Below are 24,752 nucleotides of genomic sequence, written 5' to 3' on the forward strand. Positions count from 1 at the left end.
TCTTTATCTTACTCTTCCCCTTCACTTTACACAGTCCCACCTCTCCCTGCTTGGTGTCTGAGTCTTTCAATGCCCTGCTGTGCCGGTTTGAACCTCCTCACTAGTAAAGTCTTAGGAGGGGTAGATGCACCATTGAGCAATGCACAGAAGTCTCCAGAGGAACTATACATAAAAGACGACATCTGTACGAGGAAAGGGAGGCGCACAGAACATAATCTGTAAATATATCCGGATCAGCATGAACCCAACTCCCGGGTAGTCCTGCGCAGGATCAGCAAATACATCTGTCCCAACATTCACACTTGAATAATATGCTTTATACTGCAATGCAAAACTGTTCTAGTGGGAGGGAAAGTGTTTCCTGACATGTGGAAATGCTCACACTGCTGCTATTTCATAGACACAGGGTGTATTGTTTATGCTTCAGCTGTGCAGAACTCTATTCTGCTTAAACAGACATAAAGATGTTTTTCATTATTCCATCAACAAGAAATCAATGCGTTCAAACATATTTACCATGTGTGTCATGTGTTGTGTTATTGATAATTTTTCCTAATTTGTGGTTTACTTTGTAGCAGATTAATGAATACAGGCAAGATACTTGTTTATATAATTACCCTTGAACAGATTTAATGATCTAAATAGCTGTAAATACCTAGAGACACATATGACTCTGGTCCTGGTTTTCTCTGGGTACTCCAGCTTCCTTTCGCCGTCCAAAGAAATGCAGATTGGGGTTAGATTTGACCAAATGTGAGTGTGAATGGTTGTTTGTCTCTGTATATCCTCCCTGTGACACTCTGATGACCTGTCCACGGTGTCCCCCCCTCCTCTCACCCAATGTCAACTGGGATTTGCTCCCCCCTCGGTGTAGGTAATGGATGGATGGACATATGAGATTCACAGACAGCCAGGTCATTAAAACACCCCCCTTTTTCTAGCTTGTATTAACATTCCAGGAGTTCAAGTCCAGGGAATAACCTTGAAGTATCAATGTTCACATTAGTCAACCGCAGTCCTTGTGTGAGCTCTGCTGACTTGATGGAACTCGATTCTGAACCCAGATGTAAATCTGTGTCGTAAATGAACTTGTCAGCCTCAGCTCTCATTTGTAAAGAAAAACTTAAACGACACCGTTGTTCTTGCCCCTATGCATACCCTGCAAAATGACCCTGTCCCTTCTGTTGTTTTGCAGCCTGTGTTGATGTCTACGGGACACACTCCAATGTACACCTCAGCTGTTTCCACACTGGTAAGAGCACAGCGGTCCGTGCCGCTCCGTCACCCCGAAAGTTAACAGTCATCATCATCAGTCATCGACATCAGTGTGATTTTTAATCCTCATCCTCTGTGTCACTCATCGTTCTGCCTGAGAGACAGCCACCCGCCATTTTATCTGTCTCCCGATGATATCAATGTGCTCATAATCATTGTCATTCAAATCTCCTTTGTCTGACAGATTTGTTCCACTTGCACTCAATAACTATTTTAGGGCGTGAAATCTCATGTACGCAACTGAAAAGTTTTTATATGTTGGGTTTCGTTACACTATAATATTCCTGTTATATTCATCTTTCTGGCGCCACGCTTTAAAGGAAAAAAAGATGCTATCGCTTTCCTGCAGCAAAGATATTATACAGGGAAGGAAATGCATTGCAATGTGGATCCTATTTCAGTGTAAAGACGCCCAAGCAGTTCCTCAGGGCAACATTTTGCACAAACACTTATCCTGAAATATGTAAATCACTGGTGCAGTAGCCATGAAGTTAAGAGAAATGAGTGGAAATTAAATGAATCATAATTGCATCACTGTTTACATGTTGCCATGATAGCATGAGGGTTTAATAGACAGGTAGATGTAATCTCGTTGCAGGACAGGCTGAAACCTGCAGGGGGCAGTGTTAGACTGTGCAGTGACTTCCATAACCTTGAAAAGATGGCTGCGGTGCTTTCCCAATAAACCATTTTTATGATCAGACAGTTTGTATAAGGCTTATGTGCCATGAATCGCGACCATCATTGTGTCTATCTCGAAAGACAAAAAGGCAACGGCAGAGGAAATCACACGTAAGCACAAAGCAAACAATATAAAAATAAAGTGTAAAACACGGAAAATCTGAAAACAGAAGGCGGTTAGAAGTGAACTTTGAGGATTTATAAGGGATCATTAGCGGGATTAAACTATTAAATCTGTCTTTCACTCTCTGTTGAACAAGTTGTTACGTAACTATACATCATTTTATTGACTTTGTCTGCTCGCCCTGACCTTGAATACACGGCCGTCTAATAGTGCCTGCTTATAATTAAACTGCTCACCAACGACATCTGTACCCTTCAGTGTAAAGTCATCAGGCAGAAAAATGTCTTCATACACATTCCTTCACTCAACATATGCATGCATTCAATGTTCCACGCCGGTTGGGTATGTGTGCCTCCAGGATGTAACCCATCTGTGTGTGGATGTGTGTGAAGCCGCCGTAGAGCTCATGTGTTTGTCGTTGATGTGTAGGTGGTGTCGTCACACTGTCTCTTTATTGCGTTAATGGCGTGGGCTTTGCCAGTTCCACTCCTCGTTGATTTATGGGTAGGATTGTCTCTGGAAGCACTGCAACGGTTTGGCAAAGTGAGACGAGGTCTTTGGGTTATGTACATGATTTAGCAAAGAGGTGCTTCAGCTTCAAATGACATATATTGTTTTTAAACTTAGGGCATAATGTAATTAGAAATGACTATTTTTTCCACACTGCGCAGAACTTCTGATATTGATCTGTTCTCACATTAATGAATCCTCCCTCGTGTCTTCGGAGCCGTGTCCTCCTCTTATTATGTGGCTACATAAATTTCTGTGACATCATGTGCCGTGATCAGACTCAAAGTTGTTCCGTCTTGACAGCAAACACAAATTTTTATTCAAGATTTTAAACATCAGATTTTAAGAGGCAAACTTCATCATTTGATCTGTTAAAGAAAGTGTTAAAAGTGCGTTAAAGCTTCATGTTCACAGTCCTTAAAAGTTTTAAAGAGCATTTCAAGAAAAACATGATTCATGATAGACGTTCTAGTGATCAACCGAACCTCTTAATTACGCTTTTATCAAAGCTAAATCTGTATTCTCCGACCCAATGAGATATATTTAAAGTTACATTTAACATCGGTTTATATCCTTTTTTTTATTATTATTATTTGTTTATATATGTTCATATTTATTCTCTTTTTAAGTGTTGTCTGACTTGTGTTAATGCTCCAACAAGTTTGCCACTTGATCTCATTGTACTTGATGTAATGATAATAAATGAAGGAATTCCAATTCTAAATTGATGAGGCAGGTATTGCCCTACTTTTACAGCAAGTCCCATATGCATCTCATTATTGGCAGTACTGGATATTTTCAAATTTCAAATATAGAAAACAATGAAGGCATCTGTGTCAATCTCTGAAGTTATGAGAAAAACAATTGTCCAAAAAACATCATTTGTTTCCCTTTCAAAAAATGTAATACGATTAAAGGTTCAATGTTACAATGTTGTCTTTATTGTCCCACTTGGAGTAAAATTGATAAAACAACAAACTAAAACATGGAGCTAGTAAAGGTTATGGAAGTTCATGTCACTTCACTCACTGACTTTTTTAACAATACATGAAACAGCTTAAATTTATCTTGGCAGATCCAAGTTCTTCGGCTCATAATACCACACAACATTGTCATTTAACCTTCACCCGACGAGCTGCGAGTGAGAAGCAGCAGGCACAAAGTGCTGACCAAACCCCCCCCACACCGCTCCCAGTGTGTGTTACACTCTCTTCAGATGAGAAACAATGCATCTCAGCGTCTGTCCTCTCTCACCACAAACACAATAGACATTAGATGTTGTGCAAAAACCCTCCTCAGACAAAACAGTCGACCACTCCTCCACGACGTGCATGACACTTTGCATTCACACGATTCGTTCTAATGTATGGATTCAATTAATGTTTTCAGTTTCCCCAGGAGCTCTCCATCATACCCTCCCCTCTCTGCACTGCACTCTTGTCTGAGCCAGATCTGGTTTCTATCTTCATTTTCTCCATCCTCCTTAGTTTTCTTTAATAAATGTTTAAATATGTCCCTGCAGCTTTGGTGTAATTACTGTGCAGCAGCAGCAGCTCAGGTCCTTCGGGAGGGAGAGAGGGGAAGTGAGACAGAGAGGGGAAAAAAAGGAAATGCACTCGGAAAGAGAAGGAGAGAGCTGTTCGTGTTGAATGAGGGGGTAGGGGGGTGTAAGAAAGATAGAGGGGGCCTTGCAATTGGAAGGCTGAGAAAACGAGATGGGTAGATGGAGGGATTTTATTTAACAAAATGAGAACGTCAGCTGACAGCTTGTCCTTCAGCGTGTCCTTAGGTAAGTCTATTAAATGTGCGCGCCTTTGTGTGTTTGTGTGCATATGCAGCGTATACTACACACCCGTCAATCCATCGGTCTTTCAGAAAGTGAGAGACTGAGTGAGAAGGGGGAAAAAAACGGTGGGTTGAAACCTGAATTCTTCTCCTTTTCCTGTAAGCAGCTCAGGAAAATCGAGAACAGGAAAGATGTCAGATGTCAAGCTGTATTTTTTTTGCACAATCTCTGCCACTACTATTTGGAAGTTTCACTACAGAATCGGGGTTGGCAGGCCCACAGTCCCCTCTTTAAGCGAGAGGAGTAGGGCCAGTCTGCGCCGCTTGTCCTTCTACGTCCAGCCAAAGTATAAAACCTCCCCCTCTCACATCACCAGCGTCGACATTATGCAGAGAGACAGCTAAGTAATTGCCATCAAACTTTCCTGCTCGCTCCCCGTTCCCTCAGCAGCGGGGATGGGAGGGGTACGGTACAGTAGCAGCAGAGAATATGAACTGCATTCTCACTGAGCACAGACCAGGAGCAGGGGAGGCACCGCCATCGCAGTCCACTGCCACGGACGACGAAGAATGGAAGGATCTGTCTGTTAAGGCCCTTTTTTTTTGTATTCTGGATGGGGGATTTCTGAAGATAGGACAACTGCGTCTCAGATAATGAGCTTCATTTGTGATGAGTAATTTTTAAAATGCGACCCTCGATTTGGTGGTGGATATTAGGCTTCCACAGAAGACTCCAGCACCTGCTCACCAAGAGGATAATGCTGATTGGGCTATCCTCTCTTTGCAATTCTTAAAATCTCAATCAAAGGTGTATCCTGTGTCTAATTCATCTTATTTTGCTATTATGCTCAAAGGACCCATGTTCAGTTAAAATAGCTACATAGCTATTAGGGAATCTGGATGATCTGTGGTCTCTGACCAACTGTTATGGCAGAGTCTAGCCCTAATGTTTCTCTTTGCAATTATACTTTAGTGGTATTTCTAAAAGAAGAAACTTGGCGAGCTCCCTTTAACACCCTCAGTATGTAATTTTGGAGGCGAGCAGCGTTTGCTCCCCAGTCATCCACAACAACGATTTCAGTCTTGGCAACTGAAGCAGAATGTTCATGTCCGTGTGGTACGCCAAAAAGATGGGCAGCCGCTTCCTCAACAATGTGCGGAAAGCCAAAAGTCATCGACACCATAAGATGGTAGGAACTTTTTAAACCATGTTAAGTCTTTTTTTAAATATCATTGTACTTCAATATATTTGAGTAATCTTTCAAGAAAATTATATTGTGCTTCGTGGCTCAAAAGAGGTGCTGTTAGATTATTACCGCCACCAAGGTGGCTTTTTTTTCATCTGCGTTTGTTTGTTAGTTGCAGGATTACATTCAAATTTATCAACCGATTTCCATGAAGTTTTGTGGACGAGTGGCATCACCCAAGGAAGAGCTTTCGTTTAGATCAAAATCAGGGGGCGGATCCAGGAATTTCTTTAACATTGTGAGATGGTTTTGTTGAATTCTCAGTCATGGATGTTAGGGAACTGATACTTTGGCTGCTAATAAAAGTTTAGATTTAGTGAATTTAAATGTGGTTTCATTAGGGGACTGTTGGGCCTTGGTGGAGGTTTCCCTCTATCGAGTGCTACTCTAGTTTTTGATTGTGTTATTATCCTGGCACTAATTGGTACCAAGGGTTTGTCTTCTACCAGCACACATACAAAGCTCAGGTCAAGGCTGTGGCTACACTTAGGGCCCAAGATAGATATTTTAATCATGGTGAATCACAAGAAATCAAATATGGTCATACTAAGCATATCCTGCTCAGGCTGTGAGTGGGTTGATGGAGTGAGATGAAGATATGTTATTCTGCTCTGATGATGCGATGGTGCTGCTATGATCCCTCATTTGATTTTCAAACAAACATAGAGACAAGACCACCAACATTACCAACACACCCCTACAACACTCAAACTCTCAGATGCATGCCACCACCTGTTCCTTCACTCCACACATGTACCGGGGGTTTACTAGGAAGCCAGTAGATGAGCAATATGCATGATGTGACAAATCTAGATTAACCACCATCGCATCCTGCAATGAAACCAACAAACTAGAACAGAGGTTGTAAAATCACCAGCCATTTAACCTGCCTCACAAAAACCACAGCTACATATTACAACAACAATTCACAGGAAGTCTTGTCTTCTTATCCCTGCACAGCTCTGCGGTAAAGGTCAGCCTGGACAAGGTAATGCATACCATTGCCAACAGAATGATACTGTCAATTTAGTTGATTTCAGATTGACTTTGCGTATTTCACTTAGAGGTCAGTGTCTTGTTAATTGAGCGAATGGCTTTTACCTGTTGGAGGCTTTTCCAGCAAGGTGTGCAGCACATGCAGCATTAAAGCCACTAATGCAACCTTTGGTTTGTGTCCAGAGCCGGCTCGCCGTCCTCTCTGGTGACATTGCAAGTATCCTTTGCACACTTTATCTCCACTTGAGACAGCACATGGTGTTTTAAATATTCTTAGGCATAAAGAGATAGTTCACCCTGAAATGTCTCATCTCATCATCTTCTCACCCCTATGCCGAAGGAGGGGTGGGCAAAGTGTTTGAGTCTCAGGGGTAAAAAGTGTTGCAGCAGAATCGCATACAATTGAAGGAACTGGTGACTAAAGCTTCAGACGTAATAAAACAGAAATAACATACCATGCCTCCATACTACTCGTGTGGTGTCCACAAGACCCGACATTCATATTCCACTCGAAAATAGATAATTTACACTGTGTTCTAAGCTTAAAAGTCCTTCAGGATTGGCTATGCTCGAAGACGTTAGCATCCTGATGGTCCCTGAATGCACCTCGTCGGAAGTTATTTAACTTTAAATTCTTTATCGTTATTCTATTGTTTTTTTTATATTTCTTTATTCTCTTGTCTACGTCATTCTGACCTGCCTGCTGCTGTAACAAGTGAATGTGTGGATCAATAAAGTTCTATCTAATCTTATCATCTAAGATATCAGTGGATATTTAGGCTACAAACATGATGTAAATTACCTCCTTTCAAGTTGAATGTGAATGTCGGGGCTTACGGACACTTGTGTGACACCACAGGAGCAGCATGGAGGCATGTTCGTTTTTTTGTGTTGATAATGAGTGCACATAATGAGTGCATTTTTCTGGGTGAACTATCCCTTTAACAAAGCAGCTGACTGTCAATATTATTGGCAGCCTGAAAGCCACGGGAGGTGCGAGTGCGTGCACAGAACATCTCTGACAGGACGTGCATGTTTGCAGGTGCACATGCGCAGAGCAGCAGCTGGATTGATGAGAGTTTGGGTGCCTTGTGAGTCACATAGCAGGAGGGAGCAGGTACGGTACCTTGTGCAGCTACAGCCTGAATATAGCCTGCAGCTCGAGGTTTCCACTGCTAAATTGCCTGTACTAACTCTATTTATTCAATTCTTAAGGGAGAAAAGAAATCGATTCAAACACATTGCTTCATACTTTTTTTGTGCTCTGTGTTTTGCTTCAGTGCACGCATGAATATTTATGGAGTTATTACATCACAGCATTGCACAAAACTCAGTCAAATCTGGGAATAATTTAGCCAGACAAATCTCAATAAATGTGTTTCATTTGCTGCTGAATATGCATTTTCTGGCTGTTAGGTATGAATTCATTAAGATGCACAGGCCCGGGTGCAGAGGGGTGATGGTGCTGCATGTGGGGACATGGCAGAGGACAGGGTGGCTGAATAGGTAGTGCTAAAATATAGGTAGACAAGAGCAGCCCAACACTGTAAATCCTAACAACCCTGATGTCGAAAGACTTGACAGAGCAGAGAGAGGGAGAGAGGGCTCTGTCTAAATCCCTCCAGGGGAAACTGCCTGCACTAGACTTGAATTTCTGCTGGCTATACTCATTATTTTCTGTCTCCAGATAAGGATGAATTTGACGTAATGTTCGGCAGCACGGCCCATTGGACACAGCTACACGGTGAAGCTCTGCACAGGCAACTCTCACAATCGGACTGTGCTAGGTTAAAGCAGAGCTCTGCTGGCATTTTGTGCAGGACTAGGGAAGGGTTAATGTCTTTATACCTTTCTCTATATTTATGACAGTTTCTCTTTATAATGGAAGATATGATTAGTATCATTCAACAATGAGGATTTCTAAATGGAGAATTAGATAGTGTTATGCAAAAATGGATTTCAACCACATTCAACTTAAGGCAACGTCCATGCTGGGTCATAGTTATTATCAATCAATGAGTCAATTAATACATTTTCTATGATTATGCAAAGTCAAAATGTCTGCTGTGAAAAAGTTCTACTGAAAACTGCCAAGAGAAAATTGCAGTGATATTCATAGACATCAATTTCTCTGTTGTACAAAACATATTTATTCATCATGTCTTCATTAAGGTCTTCATACTGATATTTGATTCATGTAATGATCTGATATCATTTAAGATCTGAAAAAGTTTGGTTTCATCAGTTGATCAATTTCTTTAAAAAAAAGATTAACTGACACAAATGTGTCTACTAAAACATAAAATTATCCTTTTCTGGCTTTCTAAGCACACATAAGCTCAAACTCGGTGTTGTAAATGGTGGCCAGTTGATTAGGTACACCTGTTATCCAGATTGTCTGCATATGTATTGTCTGACGATAAAATAAAATGTATTTAGAGCCAAAAATAGATTTTAAGAATAATGTCATAATATAATGAAATTAGAAAGTTTCTTATACAAAGTCCTGATATGGATTATAATGTGGTGCTGATGATCCACAAGATCAAGTATTTTGTTATTTGTGAATAAGGGTGACAAGCTGATCTTCCGCCATTAAAATTATGATTTTATTGTCACAATATCACTACTTTATTATTAAAATGTCCGATTCTTTTCCTTCTTAGTAGCCAAAATAATATACAGATTAAATTTTTTGCCTAAAAGTTTCCAATGTTGATGACCCTGGGGAATAAGTGTAAATTAAATTACATTATTACTGAGGTTATAGTTAAAGGTGGTGTTGTATGGGCTATATTATACTAAGAGCGTTTTATATTATTTTTAAATGTAGCCTCTACATTTGCATTCATGAGGTGAATATTAAAAACACCTGGGAATATAATGAAGCCCAGTACAACTCCATCAATAGCATGGCCTTGATGCTAAATATAAGTGAATTAACAGCTATGTCAAAAATAAAATAAAGAGCATAACAGGGCCTCATAAAAGTAGAGTTTATGGAGCAGAAGCATTGGGTTGCTTTAGTTTGTACATGTGCACTTCATAAAGTGGGAACTGAATGTTAAGAACCCAGCTCTGTTTGCAAAGAAAATGCTAATCATTTTAATAATCTGCGTATGAACAGTGAGCATTTATTCATGTTCCCATTAGAACTTACTCTCTATAAAGACAGAACGAGGAACTGAGTGAAAAAAAAACCCACAAAGATCGCTGGGTAAAAGTGAGAAGTGTGTTTAGTTGGTTTGTGTAATTGTGTGTGTCGGATTGGGAGCGTAGGTCTTTGTGTGTGTCAAACTGGGATAAAGTTGTTCCTGTGTGTCGGATTGGGAGCGTAGTTTTTCGTGTGGGTCGAACTGGGATAGAGTTGTTCTTGTGTGTCAGACTGGGAGCGTAGTTTTTTGTGTGTGTAGGACTGGGAGTGTAGTTGTTTGTGTGTGTCGGATTGGGAGTGTAGTTGTTTGTGTCGGACTTGGAGCGTAGTTGTTCTTGTGTTTCGGACTGGGAGCTAGTTGTTGTGTGTGTCGAACTAGGGGCATAGATGTTAGTGTGTCGAACTGGGATAGAGTTGTTCCTGTGTGTCGTAATGGGAGTGTAGTTGTTTGTGTGTGTCAGACTGGGAGTGTAGTTGTTTGTGTGCATAGGACTGGTAGCGTAGTTGTTTGTGTGAAGGTCAGCAGGCTGTTTTTCTGCTGCTGTTTGCAGTTCTTTAAGCACTTGAGAAGGACAGGGTCTTTCCCATGCTAATCAGCATGGTGCCGAAGAATGACACGTAATCTAATAGATGTAGACACTTAGATAGAGAGTCATACTCAGTTCTTTAAAGAGAACGGCACATACTTTACACCTTGCAACATCAGATACCCTGAGGATGAGACTAAATAATGTAAAGAAGCAGGAAGAAAGTTGGGATTAAGAGGCGAGGAAGAAGACGTGTGTCACACCTCGGAGAAACTCAACAGACAGGTGCTGTAAACCCAATCCGCATCAGTGCCAAAAATCCTGTCCGTCATTGACTTGCTGTCGTTTTTAGTCTTTTCCTTAATCACTTTGATCCTGATGAATAACTTGCTGTAATGTTGAGACTGGCCTCACGCTTTGTGCAAACGATAATGGACGTAACGTCGTTCTGGACCAAAGTTTGACAGGCATAACAGGCACTGGGCTAACCGACAAACCGTGCTGTCTGTCACTGCCTCTCCGTTTCCTCGTCATCCTCGGGAGTATTCTGGGAGATCGCCACCATGTGCCGTCAGTAGATGAATCACCGTTTCAAAAGGACTGGTGGGCAGGAGGTTGACGCCCACGTCCACACTGATCACTAGAAGGCCATCTAGCATGAGTACAACAAGTCGTACTATCATCCGACCGGTAGCTGTGGCAAATCTGACACCAGGAATAAGAGGGCCGATCACGGGGTGGATGATAAACAAAACGTTCCTGGAGCCATGCTCTCCAGCAGAGTGAGAATAGTGCGATCACAGCTGAGAGCTAAAATGGCCATCAGTCTTGGCTGTGATTGTAGGTTCCAGGGATATACCGAGAGCTCGTCCAGGAACTGCGTCATCTCCGAGTCGCTGCCATCATTTCTTAATGACGTTTCCTCTCTCTGTGTCTCCAGGGAAATACTCCTCCAATGGTGGTGAACACCGACACGCTCGACGGTTCCCCATATGTAAGGATTATGTTTAATCTCCCTTTTATTGTATTAGCATGTCAGGCTCAACCACATAACTCACTTAACTGCCTTCATATTCACTCTGTATTATGAGTAGTTCCATTACATTCCCAACATCCAGGTAGGTTTGTCACTCATGGTTTTAACCTGAATGATAATAAATATTTGTCTTTTCAATTAAAATACTGTTTCTCTGTTACACATCTGACAGAGCAGAGATATCACTTCACTCGATCCGTTAATTAGGCCGTTTCTAAAACGAATGCACACATTAACGTGAATAGTGAGGGATTAGAGAACGAGGCGCCCCAGAGAAAAAGCCTCCAATTTCATGCAGGCCAGTATTTCTGCGCCACTCCAGCACTAGGAAAAGTTGTTTTCTAGGTCAGACACCAAAACAGCGAAGTCTGAAGTCGTTTGAATTCACTCTTCCTCGGGGACGGGGGTAATGCTGATGTGAAGCTAAGTTGTCCAGCCACAAGACGAATTAGAATGAGAGAGTAGTGCCGGCCGCCATTATCAACCAGGTACCACACGATTTTAGATCAAACTTAGTGGACAGTCTGGTAAAGAGAAGCTGTAATTAGCTTTAGTGACCATGATGCTGTGTTGAGGAGCTGAAGGGAAGATCCACGACTTAAGCAACATGATGCCCAGAGGGAAACTCCTGAACCAACATAACTGACTTTAGGATTTAAACTCTTATTGAAGTGTTAATAAAAGTGTAATACAAAAATAACTGTACCTCAAAATCAAATGTCTACTACTTGAAACTATGAACTAACATTTGTTTCCGACAGGTGAATGGGATAGAAGGGGAAATTGAGTATGAGGAGATCACACTGGAGAGAGTGAGTTTTTACTACTTCTAATTTTACATGATCGGTCAAGTCAAATGTCCCTAATGTGATGAATAAACATTACGTTTGTTTTGTGTGGTTTTGTATCTGCAGGGTAACTCGGGCCTGGGCTTCAGCATTGCAGGAGGAACAGACAACCCTCATGTGGGCGATGACCCCAGCATCTTCATCACCAAAATCATACCCGGAGGAGCGGCGGCTCAGGACGGACGGCTGAGGTAAAATACATTCGTACTGTGTTACAGGAAGCTCCAAACCAGTCTGAATGCTGGCATTATGTTCCCAAGTCCATGATATATGAAATCATGGGATGTCCATGCCCAGCCAACTCAGGTTTTACATGATTAAAATGCTGCTCTATTGGCCTCACGGTCTAATTCTCTTCCCCATACTTCACAATGTATTGTCACTGAATCCCCTATAGACAACCTGTCACTTCTCTATCAAAAATACTTGAACATTTATTATTCATGTCCTAAATATTGAACCACAGTACAGTATTGAGTGTCAGTCACACTCAACACCCAAATTATATCTGAGTTGACCTGCCTGTTTGATTCAAAATCTCCGACCAAACTATAATCTTCCAATTATTTGGGTCCGTCAACTCAAAATGATTCTTTGACAGTATGTAGTGTAGTGTGAAAACAGTGTTCTTACCAAATAAATGTAATGGATGGCATATTTTGCCGAATCCTTTTATAGGAATGTGTAAAATGCAACAATATCACAATTGTTTTCACATGAGGCTGCAGTTCAGACTCTGCCTTTCTGAATGAAAACAGTAGAGCCCGACCGATTTACAGGGCTACTCGACCAACATGAGCCATTAACAGACAAATCAGCATCCGTGTTTATGTTTGACGAAATGCGCCAAATATCAAAACGTATATTTTACAGAATAAACAACGCTGAAATGAGGTGCATTTATATTGACATTTTAAATATATATATATAAAATGTCTCAAATCAAGTTCTATACATTTTAAACAAAGTCCATGGTTAAACCTTGAAATATCAATTTCATTTCTTTCTCATAAGGGTTTGATAAAGACATCTAAGGCCAATATATCAGAACTCCCTTATGACAGTATCAATATCGCCCCCCCAAAGATCCATATCAGTCAGGCTGTAAGAAAAAGAGCATTTTATGAGCAGTTTTCCCAATTATACTGCCATAAACAAGACATGTACATATAGGCATCCTCCTCCTCCTCCTCCTCCTCTTCTTTACAGTTGACCTATAAATGTCCATCTGAATTGGCGTTAGAGTTTAAAGAGTGCCCGGAGAAAACCCTTACAACCGCCTGAATGCTGATTGTTATTTTCATGACCATGACTGTCTGAAATATCTTGAAACCGCCACGGACGTCATGTTGCTTTCAGACTGTTCGCACAATGTCAATTTTAACACAAAAGCATTTTTGCGTAAGGGTAATTCTTCCACTTTTGAATGATTCATGCGAGGGATCCTTGAAAATCTGAACAAACCTTTTAGAGAGCAGTGCTGAACCTTTTATACTGCATGCAGATAAATTGTTCTTTAACCTTGATAAAGTTTGGGTTTTTTAAATATATGTGTGGGCGTGTGAGTGTGGGTGTGCATGAGCCTGTGTTTTATATTGCCTCACAAACAATGTGCACATCAGACTTTTGTTACTACAAAACCTTGGATGAAGACGTCAGCAGTCATTTCTTTTGGAGCCTTCCTCACAGTGCACAGTGATCACAGTGCTTAAACCTCAAGAATCATTTCAGTCTTACACAATGTTACACTCTATGATATTCAGGGCTGTGAAATCGATTTTAAACACATAAATGGAAGTGTGATAAGTGGAGTTTTCAGGCCCTTGGAGGAAGAATGTGTGTTACTGAAAATAGCCCTTTCATCAAAATCTTGCTCGAGAATCAGCTGTCACAACTCCTGCTGTAATTTTCAAGAGCGGTTAACCCAAAGAGAGCAATATCAACAGTGCAAGGGTCATTACCCTTTTAGAATTGTATGTTGAGGGCTGGGGGTAAGGCGAGACACCTGTGGTGAAACTGGATCCCCAACAGAGCGATAAGTGACTGCTCCTGACCTCGTCTGGTGCAGGATTACACCCGATTTCTGCACCAAAACAGAAACTCAACGCTGTGTTTTCACTCTCCCTCCCACTGTGTCTCTCTGTCTTTCGCTTTCCCTCTTTCTTAGTGTGAACGACTGCATCTTATTTGTGAATGATGTTGACGTGCGGGAGGTGACACACAGCCAAGCTGTGGAGGCTCTGAAGGAGGCAGGTGCTATCGTCCGCCTTTATGTTCTCCGCAGAAAACCGGCGGCTGAGAAAGTCACAGAAATCAAACTCATCAAAGGGCCTAAAGGTACGTGGGAGTGTGGATCAGTGTACTGCATCAACACTTCTGTGTGGGCTCGGGGAGGCTTTTTACCTGGCTAAGCTGTGCCCTCTGGATTGAACAAATCTGCTCTGTGTTAACCCCTCTATCTCCTCGGCCTCTCTCACTGCTTTCTCTTCCCAGGACTGGGTTTCAGCATCGCCGGAGGGGTGGGAAACCAGCACATACCAGGAGATAACAGTATCTATGTCACCAAGATTATTGAAGGCGGGGCGGCTCATAAAGATCAACGTCTGCAGATCGGGGACAAGATCTTAGCGGTCAGTCAGTCACATATAATAACTTCCAGCATGCAGAGATGTGAGCCCACACACAAATGCGTCACTGACAACCTCAGACTCTCACCTCTGAAGCACACACACACATATTCACACACACACTCACACATTTGTGTGCATTAGCAGCAGTGAAGTATCGGGGGCCTGTATAAATTACAGCCGTTATTCTCATGTCCTGAATTTGCATGTGAATAGATGTGTAGGCTGGAATAAATGTTGAACTGTGGTGTAGCTGCAATAAAACACAAGCAGCACTACTGCCATCTGCTGGAGAACAGGGAGACTGTGACATAGCAGCTGATGACAAGCTTGATGCCAGCGACTTCAAAATGGTGCTTGGTTTTGATTAAATGGTGTCTGGGCTAATTAATGCTCTGCCTCTGAATGGAATATAGCAACATGCTTCTGCTTATTATGAAACTGTTTACAAAATACAATTGTATTGTAATTTTATTAGCAGAAATGCTAATATGAGGACAGCAGTGGAACATATTACATGTTTTTATCTCATCTGATCTATACAGCAAACCACCAGCTCACCATTTAAAACAGATGTAGTTGATTACAGTAGTAAATTGTGTTATATGGTGACTTGAACTATGATTCTGTAGTTTGACGATCCATCTATTAATCTATTTATCAGCAGAGTAATGCATTCATGATATATTTAATCGATCATTTTAGAAATACCACCAAATGGTTGAGTCTTTTTTTATCTAGAATTAACATTTATATTTTGTTGTGCCTCTTGGGCGGCTGTGGCTCAGGAGAGAGAGCAGGTTGTCCACTAACAGAAAGTAGTAGGTTTGATCCCCGGCTCCTCCAGTCTTCATTACTTCAGCACGACACTGAATCCCCAAATTGGAGCAGGTGGTTTGTCCGTCAGTGTGTGTATGACATGTGATGCATATAGAAGTGCTGCATAAATGTCGGTGGAAATGGGTTGATGTAAATAGCTTTGAGTGGTCATAACAATGGATAGATGCACTATAAATACAGTCCATTAATATTCAGGTCATCGCTAGGATGATCTGATTGTTCTGAAGAAGAGCGACTATCATACACGTAAATATGAAAGTATCTGTGTGAGGGATTCAGTGTTTCTCTGGTCCTCAGTGCAGCTGCCGTCTGTTGCGACTGACGCTGACTTTGTTCCTCTGCTTGCTGCCGACGCTCAGGTGAACAACGTGTGTCTGGAGGATGTGATGCACGAGGACGCGGTGGGGGCTCTGAAGAACACAGCCGAGGTGGTGTACCTCAGGGTGGCCAAGCCCAACAACCTGTACCTGACCAACTCCTACAACCCTCCAGACCTCACCAGCAGTAAGCCCCTCTCCTGACACACACGGCTAGATCAAATCAGATCGGAAAAAATGTATGCCCTGCATTTCACTAGAAAGATTTCTAAGAACAAAATGTGAGAACATTTTTCATATTTGAACCAATAGTCAATGATAGTCGAGAGAAAACCCTGTTCTTTGTAAATCACTGGAGATGACTGTGGGACTACTAAGAAAATGAAAAGCTCATGTTTACTGGTTCAGGGGCATTTTCTTCCTACCTTTGACACGAATCCGCCTCTGGATGAAAGACTTCTTGTAACAAACAAAAACTGCAATAGGCTTTCGCAACACAATACACAACAATTTTTCCGACCACACATACAAAATATCATATTACACAAATGCATTTACTCAGTAGAGAAGCCAAACAGCCCGAAGTCTGAACTTCTATTTTAGCTGATATTGCATATCTGTGTACAGCAGCCCTCTGGAATATTATACATTTTTTTTGTGTGCTGTTCTTCCAGCATATTCCCATATGGATACTGAACTCAGCCACCCCAACTATCTTGGCTCAGATTACCCACAAGCCCTTACTCCCACCTCACCTAGTCGGTTTTCTCCTGTTCTGCACGGCATGATGGGAGATGATGACATCCCCAGGTGAGCAATGATCCACTGGCTTTTTCTCAGGTACACTGGTTATTATTAGCAGTGTTTGCAGCAGAGGTGGTTTGATTAACAGTATTTGTTTATCTACACACTCTTTTATTCACACTTTATGTTTCTGTCTTAATCAGGGAGCCTCGCAGAGTTCTGATCCACCGAGGCTCCACAGGTCTGGGGTTCAACATTGTCGGGGGCGAGGATGGAGAGGGAATCTTTATCTCTTTCATCCTGGCAGGAGGGCCAGCGGACCTGAGCGGAGAGCTGCACAAGGGCGATCAGATCCTCAGTGTAAAGACACTCATCTGTAGAAAGTTGTCACGCAGCACATTCACGCATCCTACAGTAGCACTAAGTGATTGTCCATGCTGTGTGTGTGTGTGCATCAGGTGAACGGCGTGGACCTGCGCATGGCGACACATGAACAGGCAGCTGCCGCGCTGAAGAACGCCGGCCAGACGGTGACCATCATCGCTCAGTATCGGCCCGACGGTACGGAATCAACTCTCATACATAACAACATGCCTTCATGCATATGGGTTGTCACATACTATACAGATTCACGAGAAATATAGACTTAAAATTTTCACTTTAAATTTGTCCGAAAATGTCCAATCAGCGACCACTTGTTTCACGGATCGAGAGATTTATTTAAAATCTCTAGCAAAGAGTTTCTGTGTGCTGGTTTGCTTCTGTGCACAATATCTTAAAAACACATCAAACGCACAAAGATGAAGAAGAAATGTAGACAATGAGCAGAGTAGTGAGCTAGAATTGGTATTTAGAAAATTCTATTGGATACAAAAGGAAGTTTACTACTATTGGTTACATTCACTCAGCCAAGGCCGAAGTTTTTAGTGCCATAACACTTGTTGGCCGTCAGTGACTTCATACTGGTTCTATTGAGAAAGCTAAGGAGTGTTTAAGGGAAGTCGAGGTTAATGCTCAGTACAATACTCTTAGATAAGTGGGATGGATGCATCTTCATCAGTTACGAAGCAAATCTTTTGTGTGTCTGAGAGTAAAACGAAAGCTCCTCATGCGTTTGTCTTTCTGTTTTCAGAGTACAGCCGCTTTGAAGCAAAGATCCACGACTTGAGGGAACAGCTGATGAACAGCAGCATGGGCTCGGGGACCACAACGCTAAGGAGCAACCCAAAGAGAGGCTTCTACATCAGGTCTGACACCAACAGTAGAAACAGTATAGGCTTTGGTCCTACATGACACACATAGATGAAACTGTGGTGAACAAATCCTTCAACTTCCATATAGCGGAGATCCGTCTATATACAACATCAATAATTACGGCAATACAATTTACATTGATACACCAAATTACTCTAACCCCCTTTAAAAAACACTTTCATCCGATGGACTTGCTGCATATGCTAGTTCAAAACTCGTACATTGGGCAACATCCAAACATTCAACACTAGCTGCCATTTTTATAAACAAAAAATGTGGCGGGGAAGCTGATGCCATGCACATCAAACCTGTTGAGCCAGTTGTGTCAATTGAAGTCAGATAGACTCTTGGCTGTGGCAGCACATCACTGTTTCAAACCCCTGAACATCAAAGCTCTGTCAGGAGCGGTCACATCAAGTTTGTAGAGAATGACTAAAGTAAGTTCGTAACAATCCACACACAATCTGTGCAGCGGCCAGTGTCCAGATGCCAAACCATACACCACACTGCACTGAATACATACTGGAGCATGGTCTTACCTTCAGAAGGTTTTCATGCTTGATTCCCTATGTGAGTGGAGCTTTACAGACGGTCCATGGAGGGCTGTCAATGGCCGCCTGTTAGGCAGGGTCCGGATATTGTCCGGGTTTCAGAGGTTGTGTTCAATTAGCTCGAAGCAGCAACATGAGCTCCATCGCGTCCTCCGTCATGATCCACGACGGTGAAGAAAATTTGTTGTGTTATTGTCGCCATTTTGACAGAAGTTCGCCCATAAAAACTCCCTCCGTGATTCAGACACGCGTCTCCCGCGTCTGTCTGGTTTTCCTGCAGAGTCACGGAGACAATACGTGCGTGTTTGTTGATAACGATGCTGTGGTAGCCGCCGGTTAATAATACGTAACTCCCGCGACTTTTACGCAACGTGCGTAATCGTGGCGTACGATTCTATTATTTACCTTCCCAAAGTTGTTCTGTGAGAGCAAAGCAGCCATTATAGATATTAATTAATTAATTCATGGAGAAGTGATGATATTCACGTTTGTACTTATTCTCACTCCTTTTATATGTTATTATCATAACTATTATAATTATAAATATTTTATATATTTTTTATTTATGTAGTTTAAATCATTAAGGTTTATGTCTCGTCAGTTTATAAATAATACTTGTTTGTATAATTTTTCTTTATTTTATTTACGTGTTCCAAATAATAAATGAAATGAAATAATAACAACATACGTAATTCCAATATTTATTCAATCATTATTTTGGTCAAACAGTTCATATGAGAAAAACATGGTATAAAAATGTAACCAAATTGACAAGACAAATCCAAATTATAAACACTGGGGCAAAGTGAACGGCAAATGAAAAATTGAGAGATGGATTATCGAGGGATTTGATCAATTTAAATGAGATTTGATCCAAACTGATGTGATCTGCGATTTAATACAGAACAATGTATCATCATTTCCCACTTTAATCTTAACGTTCTTCATTTATCCTTCACAACACAAAATTGCCATTTGTCATCTAAGCAAAGTAGCCTCAGGTGTGGAAGTAACAAACGACAACCGAAAGAGATGGAGGTGGTGATAATGCTTCCACGTTAATAATGGAGGGGATGGAAAAATTAGTCATATATTGTCATTTGATTTGATAAACTTCATCATGTCCATTTCAGCTTTCTCTCTGCTGATGTGTCATTTCTATTATAACGTTTGAGTCTTCCTGTTCACCTTCGAATAAACATAAAGTGTGGGTTCAATACAAGGCTACAGGTGTTACAGCGCACACCCACAATGTTTCATTCGGTGCAGCCTTCAAAATATAACATATCGGATTTGGATATTTCTTTAAAAAGATGGTGATAATGTATTTTTTTCTGTGAAGTGACCGATTTACATGATCTCCTCACTCAGGGCTCTTTTCGACTATGACAAGACTACGGACTGTGGCTTCCTGAGTCAAGCGCTGGGCTTCAGGTTCGGGGATGTGCTGCACGTGCTGGACTGCGGTGATGAGGAGTGGTGGCAGGCCCGGAAAGTCAGCCCCCAGAATGAGGCCGAGGAGGTCGGCTTCATCCCCAGCAAGCTCAGGTCAGACACACTGTCCATCGACGAGCTCGCTCATATCTAAGGTTTTATGTTCGACAGCAAATAACAGTGATTTATGGAAAAGTTTAGTAGGTAGTTTGTCATTTTTAGCTCGACTGTTCATATCATTGAATAAAATTATACATGTTATAAGTCTCATTATTTAACCAGAGCGTAAAAACCCATTGGAGCCCTGATCACTTGTGATAAATATCGTTTTATATTGCTCAACCACGTCCATCTTTCTCATTCTATCCCCCATGAACCTTATGACTGCGTACTATGTCGTACAGTGTTCTGTGTTTTAAGTACTTAATATGTGCACACTTATATGTTCTGTCTACTTATATGTTCACACCGTTGATCAGAGAGAAACAGCATTTCAATCCCGAAATATGACAATAGAGTTGACTTTGACTTTAACTTGGATCTTGTCCTCTCTCCAGGGTGGAAAGAAAAGAGTGGTCTCGTGGTAACACCAAAGAGAGGGTGAGTTCCCTCCCCAGAGTCGACTGACAGACGCCTTCTCCCTCAAACCGTCTCCCCCCTGTGTAAACCTCTGCTCTTGTTTCTGTTGCAGGACCACGGTCGGGACAGCTTGGGCCCTCAAGGTAATTAGTATGACGCGTGGATGTTCTCTACATTGACTCTGCAAGCTGCCATTTACACATTCTGACATTCTCTCGTATTTTTGTAAACATAATGCTCACATTCTGCTGGCTGCTGTTTTGTTCATCCATTACAAGATGAATACCTCGATCGAAGGTGCTGGTAGCATCGCCCAGAGCGAATGTGTAAACCTGTCAATAACTGCAGACTCAGAGCCGTCCTTTCTCCACAACTACCCTGCTCTTTGGCATCGCTGTCATCTTTAAATAGCTCCCTGCCAACGTCACGGATTCTGCCAAGTATAATCACAAGCAGTCCTCATTACCATTTTCCTCCAGACTGTGGTCCAAAGCACACTTCACCTTCACAGGCAGGTCTTCTTTTATGTCGTCAGTGGTGCCATCTGATGTATTAGCTCCAGCATTTTAAAGCTACACATAGAAAGATTCGCACACAGCTACACTCAGGCTCCCCCTGCAGGTGGGATACGTAATTCCCTGCGGTACATACAAGATGATGTTGAAACCGACAACCGGCACAAGAAACAGCAAACAAGCAAAAGTTATGACTTACTACTTACTTACCAACACCTGATCAGCATCTGTCCTGCATCCTTTGGTCTCTTTAAGCTCTCGCCAACGATTCTCTGAATTTCAGTTTCTTGCTCAGTCACTCTCTCTTCTCTGCCGTGATTTCTACACCGAGAATTGCAAAATAGTTGTCGCTTGTAGTTGCTGGCTCCGCCTCTGGTTCTTGGTGTGTGCTGTGTGCCGAAATGTTTCAGAATGCTAAGCAGCTGCAGGCATCCAGGGAGCGCTTTAAAAGTTTGTGCACCATCACAATGATAGCTGTTATTTAAAGGTATAAACCTACGTTGTGACGCTTTAAAACACATCGCAGTCATTAAAATCTAAGTACAAACGCACATATGCACCCAGAGCTATAAATAAAATGTAATTTCATATTGGTTAAAAGGAAGTTGGCTGAATGTGTCTGTGCTCTGTCTCCAGGGAGAGATAAAACATCACAGAGTTATGAGACAGTCACCCAAGTGGAAGGTAATGTCAACAAGGAAGCAGCTCAGTCTTTAGGCCTTTGTTATAAAATTGCACTCTTCTGAACGCTCTCACTCTCTCTCTCCTCCCGCTAAGTTCATTACGCGAGGCCCATCATCATTCTGGGTCCCGTGAAAGACAGGATCAACGACGACCTGTTGTCTGAGTTCCCAGATAAGTTTGGATCTTGTGTCCCACGTAAGTAATTGCTCTGTCAGTCACAGAGAAGGATTCACTAATTCTCTGCCCGTGATATGATGTCAGTGCTGCCACCTGCCACCATTTTAGGCTTATATCTGCATAATGTGTCCCCCTTCTCAGAGAAGTAATAGCTTTAATTTTGGAGATTCTAAGCGATGTTATCGTATGCGCTGCTTTGACAGTTTGCTGTTCTTTGCTCGATAGACACCACGCGGCCCAAGAGAGAGTATGAGGTGGACGGGAGGGACTATCACTTTGTGTCGTCGCGGGAACAGATGGAGAAGGACATCCAGAGCCATCGGTTCATCGAGGCCGGCCAGTACAACAGTCACCTGTACGGCACCAGTGTCCAGAGTGTCCGCGAGGTGGCTGAGCAGGTGCGAAATAAAAATTTATAGCAAGACATAACATTTTATCTGTTGTTTTTCCCAGTCCTTTGTTGTCATTGGTTTTGATTGCCTCCACTAATTGCAAAACAATGACTCGCACTGTATTTACAGGATCAAGCACATTAATGCTAAATTTGATGAATTAACTGCCGGTCGTAAATATCTTTGATTTCAATTGTGTGTATAAAATGTTTAATAAAGGAACAAGAACAAAAAAAATGTTTTGAGTAATTTGCCGAAACCCCCCGTGGCTTGTTTCCTAATTAACTGGCAGTTTTGAAGCCATAACCGAAATGACAGTGTGTGTTTATTAATCCTCATTACTTCTCTCCCATGAGCAGCAAGGGAAGCACTGCATCCTGGATGTATCGGCCAACGCTGTGCGCAGACTACAAGCAGCTCAGCTTCATCCCATCGCCATCTTTGTACGACCCAAGGCGCTGGAGAACGTCCTGTGAGTTCTGATTTCATGAAATAAATAATCATCAGAAACTGAACATGTCGTCCACCATCAACTTTTGAAGAGCGTCTTCCCCTGATTGACTTTTGTGATGTGATGTCAACAGAGAGATCAATACTCGTCTGACGGAGGAGCAGGCCAGGAAAGGAATGGACCGAGCCCTCAAACTAGAACAAGACTTTCTAGAGTGCTTTTCAGGTGAGCACACGCAGAAACTCTGTGTCCACAAGGTAACATTACACCAGATTGTTAACGTGAGCTTATACACCTGCAATCCTGGAGCCCATCGGCAACAATCTACTGACGAATTAGCCTCTTGGGGCAACGGACATTAATTTGGGGCTTCCGGTGTAGACAGAGGATATATGAGGCCAAAACTCCATCTTCCACTCGCTTTTAACAGTCCAACAACTTCCATTTATCACACAAGTCCAAACCAATCGAGCATCTCTCCACACAAAACACAAACAGAGATACTTTTTGCAGGTGTTTATGGTCCAGACTTCAACAGTTATCTCAATACGAATGTGGATAAATAAAAAAAACACATTATGTGTATCATTTTTTCACAAATGCAAATGCAAAGAAATCCCTCCTCCACATGGACGAGCTCCACATTTACATATCCCGGCTATTGCTGAAGGAGTTAAACGGGAAAATGAACGTGTTCCTGGCGGACTCCGGGATTTTTGTTTTTTGTTGAAACATTTAAGAGACACATTTAGGGCAAATCACAGCAGTCGCCAGGAAATGAACGTCAGGTTTCTGTGACAAATCCGGCGCAGAGATCATGAGCAGCTGCCACGTGTGACATTTTATCAGCCACTAAAAGAAAACCTGTGAGACGGAATAAATGTGTAAGACACTTTGTAGGCACACATGCATCATGGGAATGTGCCTTTTGTATAACATTTGCGATTTTTTACACAATACCGATTTGCACAGATGATCAAAGCGAATATTCATTATGCATCTTAACTGATTATTCCTCCCAACGTCTTGCAAACACATCTGACAAACTTCCATCTCTTTCTGCCCACACCCCCCCTCCCCTCTTCCTGAATGTTTCCTGCTGTCTCTCTTTTCTCTTTGTTTTGCCGCTGCCTGTGCCACCACCCCCCCCCCCCACCCCCCCTCCCCTCTCCTCTTCTATTGTCTCTCCCTCCCCGACACATCCTGCTGCAGCTGTCGTGGAAGGGGACAGCTTTGAAGAGGTCTATCACAAAGTAAAGACAGTGATCGAGGAGCAATCAGGGCCTTACATCTGGATCCCTACTCGGGAGAGGCTGTGATGCTGCACCCCCGCCCCGCCCCACCCCGCCCCGCCCCGCCAGGCCGGCCTTCCCTCCACCAACCACCGACCTGACACCACCCTTCACCCTCACAGCCAAGCCAGCCTCGCCTGCCTGCCTGTCTGTCCTCCAGCAAAGTCAGTGCTCAGGCAAATCACTGAGAATGACACAGAGAGACAAATGCATACCAAGACAAACACAGAAACAGAGACAAACACAGGAAGGGACACAGCGAGGGGAAGAACGATACCAAAAAAAGAGACTCGGAGACAGACGTGAACACAGCTACGTGTTATTCGACAAAGAAAAGACTAAATCAGTATTTAATGAGGTCCTGTTTCACATTTAGCATTAAAATGCATCTTGGTACAGCTGTGCACCCAAAACTGGGGATGTAAACATCCTGAACGAGGGTTATTTAGCGATGCCAAACAATTTTAGCGTGTTTTTTTTGGTTTCAAACAGTTTAAAATCAAATATGAATCAAATTATAAATCACAGCTTGAGAGATTTCTGATGTATTTTGATGCCATTTGTGAGCTGCAGTTCATGTCATCTGCATCTATAAACGTTATACCTGCTGGACACACGAGACGTTAGGTCTGAGCAGGGCTTGAAAGAGAGTAGAGGGTGACGCAGCAGGGACTGACACCGAGGTAGTATTAGCACCACCTCAACCTCCCCA

The 24,752-nt window shown here is 42.3% G+C and overlaps 1 protein-coding gene across 1 annotated transcript in view; it reads left to right on the forward strand.

Moving 5' to 3' along the window:
- The window catches only part of LOC133019552 (disks large homolog 4-like), an 84,524-nt gene extending 60,457 nt beyond the window's left edge, over positions 1–24,067 (forward strand). Inside the window, exons 5-24 of the mRNA XM_061086076.1 lie at positions 1,196–1,252; positions 11,240–11,293; positions 12,097–12,147; positions 12,250–12,374; positions 14,351–14,520; positions 14,677–14,813; positions 16,010–16,154; positions 16,642–16,777; positions 16,915–17,071; positions 17,170–17,272; positions 17,844–17,958; positions 19,888–20,064; positions 20,508–20,550; positions 20,642–20,672; positions 21,681–21,728; positions 21,822–21,923; positions 22,131–22,303; positions 22,657–22,769; positions 22,882–22,973; positions 23,961–24,067. Coding sequence (XP_060942059.1) covers positions 1,196–1,252; positions 11,240–11,293; positions 12,097–12,147; positions 12,250–12,374; positions 14,351–14,520; positions 14,677–14,813; positions 16,010–16,154; positions 16,642–16,777; positions 16,915–17,071; positions 17,170–17,272; positions 17,844–17,958; positions 19,888–20,064; positions 20,508–20,550; positions 20,642–20,672; positions 21,681–21,728; positions 21,822–21,923; positions 22,131–22,303; positions 22,657–22,769; positions 22,882–22,973; positions 23,961–24,067 — 2,136 coding nt within the window. The remainder of the gene's footprint in view (positions 1–1,195; positions 1,253–11,239; positions 11,294–12,096; positions 12,148–12,249; positions 12,375–14,350; positions 14,521–14,676; positions 14,814–16,009; positions 16,155–16,641; positions 16,778–16,914; positions 17,072–17,169; positions 17,273–17,843; positions 17,959–19,887; positions 20,065–20,507; positions 20,551–20,641; positions 20,673–21,680; positions 21,729–21,821; positions 21,924–22,130; positions 22,304–22,656; positions 22,770–22,881; positions 22,974–23,960) is intronic.
- Positions 24,068–24,752: the final 685 nt, after the last annotated feature.

This window comes from Limanda limanda, chromosome 14 (genome assembly GCF_963576545.1).
Source record: "Limanda limanda chromosome 14, fLimLim1.1, whole genome shotgun sequence".
Taxonomy (NCBI): domain Eukaryota; kingdom Metazoa; phylum Chordata; class Actinopteri; order Pleuronectiformes; family Pleuronectidae; genus Limanda; species Limanda limanda.